The 6,000-nt window shown below is 19.6% G+C and overlaps 1 protein-coding gene across 1 annotated transcript, besides 3 other annotated features; it reads left to right on the top strand. All coding sequences in view use genetic code 6, as the record gives it.

Moving 5' to 3' along the window:
* Positions 1–1,522: 1,522 nt before the first annotated feature.
* Positions 1,523–1,563: a microsatellite.
* A 2,046-nt stretch (positions 1,564–3,609) lies between these two features.
* Positions 3,610–3,939, top strand: IMG5_102990 (hypothetical protein; the record flags this gene model as incomplete). The annotated part of the gene is made up of 1 exon (XM_004035183.1): positions 3,610–3,939. One exon carries the CDS (start codon positions 3,610–3,612, stop codon positions 3,937–3,939), a length of 330 nt encoding a protein of 109 aa, XP_004035231.1.
* Positions 3,940–4,198: 259 nt separating this feature from the next.
* Positions 4,199–4,285: a microsatellite.
* Positions 4,209–4,359: a microsatellite.
* Positions 4,360–6,000: the final 1,641 nt, after the last annotated feature.

Genomic DNA, 6,000 nt, shown 5'->3' with positions numbered 1-6,000 from the left:
TAGGCAAGATTAAGAGCTACATTTAGTGGAGATTTTGAACCAGCATCAGAAAATGATATTTAATGTAAAATATAAGATTTAAAAATAAAAAATACATATAATATAAGAAATAATAAAAAGCTTTTAAGGAGATGATTAAGAAACAAATGCTGAAAAAGCATTCAAAGTAATAGTTACAAAATTATAATTTAGCGAATCAAATAATAAATGGAATTATTTATTAAAGAATTTAATATTATTAGATAGATGTGTAGAATTGAGATGCTTTATTAAAGAAATATAAAACTTAAATATTCCTCAAGTAGATAATTTTAAATTAAATGAATAAATGAGAAACTTATAATAATATAATTGTAATCAAAAAAATAAAATAAAAATTATTATTTTATTTAAATTTTTTGGAGAAAAAAGATATTCCTAGAATTGATGAATTTATAAAAAAATATTTTAAATTGATTAAGTAAAAAAGTAGATTATATAATTTAAAATATTCAAGCTTTAATATTGTAAATAAATAAGAAAAATTAGCTATTTTAGATAAAATGTCTTTTAATACAATAATAAATGAATTCTAAAACTATTAGAATGTTTATAATATTATAATTGATTTATCATAAACAAATGAAAAATGTAAATACTAATTTATTTATCTATTTATTTATTTTATAAAACCAAAGAAATATTTAAAAGGGGATATTTAGAATTTTAAGTTAATTAATATTGCTTTTAATTACTTTTAATTTCTATTTTAAATTTTTATGGATCAATTTAAATGATTATAATCATATTTTTATGTATATATTTATATAAATTATTCTATTTTTAGTTTTTTTTTTTTATTTCATTATTATTTTTAAATATCAGAAAAAATAGAAAATTATAATTTAGAATAATTATATAAAATATAAGAAATACATAATAAATATTATTAAGATAGTTTTTTATTAATAGATTTTATTAAAAATCATAGTTTTATCTAAAACTTTAATGATTTTGACTTTTAAAATTTTAAGTTATGTCTATAAACTGATTATTTTTTAAAAAGTTTTATTTAAAATAAATAAACCCGATCTTAAATTTTATTATAAAATTCTTTTATAATACAAAAAAACGAAGAATTCAATTTTTTTTTAAATGAATAATAAGAAGGATTAAAAAGCTAAAAATAAATTTCTTACTAAAATATTTTTTTAATTAATCCAAAAATAAATTCTTAGAAACATTTTTTAGATTCTGCCTTATAAAAATTAGATAAAAATTTATTTCAAATTATTAAAAATATATATAGTAGAGATTAATAATAATAAGAAGAAGAAGATTTAAATTTATTTTAAGAAAAAAGTAATAATGAATTATCAGAATATGTTAAAAATGATCAAATATAGATAATATAAAATATTATTAATGAAGAATACATATAAGGAATGAGTAATCCTTTCTTTTAGTTATAAAATTTTAATGACGAGCTTTTTAGTTCTTTTGAAAATAATTATAGTAGAAAAATATAATAATGATATTTTTTTATATATATATATATAAAATATATATATATATATATAATATGGCAAATTTATCTGATATTGAAATTGAAATATTTTTTTTTTGTTATAAAAAAAAAAGTGTATTTTTTTTTTAAAAAAAAAAAAAAAAAGTTTTAAATTTTTTTATTTTTTTTTTAAAAAAAAAATAAATTAAATAAAATAAAAAAAGCAAAAAAAAATAAAAAAATGAATTTAATAAGTCCAACTTGTCCAAAATATAATGAAGGAAATCCAAATACATAATTAATATACAATTTAATATAATAAATAATGCCAAAAAAGATAAAAGAGTAAACTTTAAACCAATACTTAAGTTATTTTATGAGAAATCTTTCAATTCATTAATCTTCTCCATATATATATAATCCAAATATTATATAAAGTGTTCTTTTATAAGTAAAATCTCCTTTAGAAAGGGAGAATTTATAAGGTTTATTAAATACATTAGAATAGAAAAAAATATTAAAAAACAAAGAAAAAATATTACATTTATTATTTTTATTAACAAATTCAAATGAAATTCCTTAAAAGATTTTATAGATTTCGCGCTGTTTTTCACCTTTGGTAAACGATAAAAATAATAAGAATAATTTGACTTTAAATAGTACATAAGAAAGTATATAGAATTCCCATTAAAAATTTAACAAAAAAAGCACTTAAAAAATAACTGAAGAAAATTTAATAAAAGACTTAATTTTCGTCCTTTAATAAATTGACGGAACATATATAAAATTCAATTAAAAAGAAAAAAAATATCAATTAGATCCTACATATGAGATTTAGAGTACTTCTTTTGCCTAAATAATCTCTAAAATATCCCAATTAGCCTAATTATATTAAAAAATCGAAAGTTATTTGCAAGTTTAATCAATAGATAAAATCCGGTAAGCCTTAAATTAATAATTAAGAACCGAATTAAATGAATATTATAGACTTATAGTAGTTTTGGAAAACTAGAAATAAAATATGAAATTTTCTTAGATCATTTTGTGGATTTAGGAAGGATTGGAAAAATTAAAGTGGATTTTTGTAATTATTGAGGCTTCTAAAGGTAGTGAAGGAATGTAGATTATTTCTTAGATTTATGTTTATTTATAGACTGGAAATTTAGATGTAAAATAACTCTTTGGAAGGCTATTAGAGAAAGCTTTGGCCAGTTTTAATTTGTAGGTTAATTAATGGATTTTTTATGGCAGTTTAGTAGATTTTGGATAAGCTTTTTTTATCAAAGAAGGATTTTTGGAATAGGAATAAGCCAAATATTACTCTGAATTTATATGGAATGGGAAGTTTTAGATCAATTTTTAGTAGATTCCGTGCTTTTTGCGTTAGAGGGAGGTTCAGAGAGCCTTTAATGTGGGAAAGAGTGTAATCTTTTTACAGAAAATATGCGAATAAGGGGATTGGAAGGTCAATTTAAATTTGCTAAATGCTAAGAACCGAGAGGATTTGGAAGAAGAGTTCCCTTGATGGTTAAATGAGGCTTATAAATAGACTAACAAGTAACTATTAGACGCTCTTAATAACAAATTTGAGCTAAAAGTGCATTTAAGGAACATTAAATTATTTCTATTATAAGAATAAGGTGATTTTATTACATTATTTATTATAAATAATATAGGAAAGTGGGTATATGGAGTAAAGCTCAGTACATATATAGAAAGTTTAACTAGTATAATTTGTAGAAAATGCAGTTAGAATGTGTAATTTGAAAATAAAAGGAGGTGTTTTAGGGTGTTGTTTAGTTGATTTTTCAGGAAAAAGATAATGCGTTTTTCAAAATGGGTGGGATGTCTTTTGTATAGAGTATAAAATTGGAGCTCCTGTAGATTGCATTTTTTCAGTGGGGAAAATGGAGAAATATAAACGTGTTTTTAACTTTTTGTGGAGAGTGAAAAAATGTGGGCTTTTTTTGGGAATTATATGGAGGGATTTTTAGGGGTTTTAAAGGAATTTCGAGATGAATAGGAAAAAGAAAAAATGCTTTTTGGAAAAAGAAGAGTTTTTGGAAAAATATAATATATTTTTTAATTCCTTTTTAAAATGTGTTTGTGGAATTAGGAATTAAATGAATTTATTTGTAAATAATTTCCATGATTATGCTTTTGTAGAAATTGAAAGGTTTTGGAAGAAATTTATGCAAGAAATTGAAGAAAAAGGAGATTTAGAAGGTATTATGGAAAGTCATGAGGCTTTTTTAGAATAATTGTGTCAAAAAATGTTCCTAAATGAAGAAAATGGAAACGGTTTTGGCAATATTCGAGAAGGCTTTGGCAATTATAGGATAGTTTTGTGGATTAGTTAAGGTATAATTGCTTCATTTTAGAGAACTTTTGGAAAGAATTTAGGAGATTGTGAATTGTTTGGAGATTAAATAGATTATTTAATAAGGATATGACTAAAATTAAGAAATGGAATTAAATGATATTTAAAGTAAATTTAAAATTCCGGATTAAATTTTAAATATTAAAGATAATTTTGAGAAAGTAGTTATGGAATTTATGAATGTCTTGAAATAATAAAATGTCAATATTTTACTTTTTTAAATGGATTTTAATGAATTTTATTAATTCTAAAAAGCTTAAATTTTAAGTAATAGAAGGTTATATCTATTACAATAGTAATAAAATTTAGATAATATAGAATATACTAGTAATTAAAAAAATAAATAAAATAATAATAATAATAAAAATAATAATAATAATAATAATAATAATAATAATAATCATAATAATAATAATAATGATAATGATAATGATAATGATAATGATAATGTTAATAATAATGATAATGATAATGTTAATAATAATGATAATAAGTATTTTTAGTAGTAATAGTTTACAACTTTAAAAAAATAAAAAATAGTTGGATTAAATTTATAATATATTAATAATGGTTAATTTTTTTCCTGATATTTTTATTTTTTTTTATTTATAAAAAATCTATATTTATTATTGTTATTCTTTGTATAATTTTTTTATCTAGTTTTTTTAATTTAATAATTTATTTACAAAATCTTTTTAAAGAAAATAATATAATTTAAAATAATAATAAATGAATACTTTATAAAAAAAATTAAATAAAATTTATTATTATTGAAAATTTTAATTTTACAAAAAAATTAATTATAATCTTAATTATTTTAAAATTATAAATATAAATAAAAAGAATGATTATATATTTATACAATAAAATATATTTATTACTTATTCTTCAATTACACGTAAAAGTATATATTATTTACTACTAATTGAAATTAATTAAAAACACATTACAAACTCCGGACATTATTTACAAATTCGGAAAACATTAAGCCACCAAAGTATTCAAAAAGAAAATATTTCCATCAAAAACAACTGGTTATCCTGCCTAAAAATCCTATAAAACGCCTTAAGGTAGGTATTCATTTGTAAGATTTAATACTGAATTTTTACTTATATTATATATTTGCATAGTATTATTAGGAATTTATTTTCTTCCAATAAATCCTCCAAATAGTAGAATTTGTTCATTATTTATTTATATTGCATAGCCTAGTTAACGGGGAATATAGCATCTATAATTTAATGGCTTTTCTAAGAAATTGACTATTTTTTAAGCTTTTAAACAAAATATTTCTATAGATTAAGAAATATTGACTTTGTCCTCAGTACCTCCAAATATATATATTTAATTATTATTAAAAATAGATAATAATGGGTTTATGCGATATTTATGCATTGTTTAGGGAAGTATTTCCCATTTATTTTCCTTTATAGAGTATTTTTCTATTGAATTAGTTTTTATTTTTTCATTTTTTTAAATCCCGCCGAATATATATATATATTCATTATTTTATAAAATAGAACCGAATTTACTTTTTTTATAAGGCATTTTCTATATTTGGTAAATATTTCCGTCTTTAATGGAGATTTTGAAATTTTTTTTGGAGGGAAAAAATACGTTTTTTTCGAGGTTAAATTTTTGCCCGCACAAAAAATAAATGAAATTTTCGTCATTTAAAATTTGAAAATTATTTCTTTTAAAAAAATCACTTGTTTTTTCAGCGTTTTTTATTGGCAGTTTTTTGAAAATTCTTTCTTAAGTATTATATATGTATATGTGATTTTTATCTATATTGTTATAATATAAAGGAATTTCGTTACTTTAGCTTGCATTTTCTATTAGAAAAGGAGGTTAGAAGTATTTTTGGCTGTGCGATATAGATATGGAAATGTAGTTTTGTAAAGAAGTGAATAATTCATATAGATTCTCATAGATTATGTTAAATTTTGGACCTATTTAGTTATTTTCAGCCATTATTTAATCAAATGTTTCCTTTAAAAAATCCAAATATTGATCATAATTAAAAGATAAGAATTCTTAGAAATCATTGGAAGACTTACAGTTGTTATATAAATTTATTTAAGCCTATAATCGGGACAAAGCATGCAAAAATATTGCCCTTTTTTTACATTTT

The sequence above is a fragment of the Ichthyophthirius multifiliis genome, assembly GCF_000220395.1.
Source record: "Ichthyophthirius multifiliis unplaced genomic scaffold scaff_1120509250857, whole genome shotgun sequence".
Taxonomy (NCBI): domain Eukaryota; phylum Ciliophora; class Oligohymenophorea; order Hymenostomatida; genus Ichthyophthirius; species Ichthyophthirius multifiliis.
The sequence above is the reverse complement of the archived record's forward strand: the minus strand, read 5'-3'. Positions and strand labels throughout refer to the sequence as shown.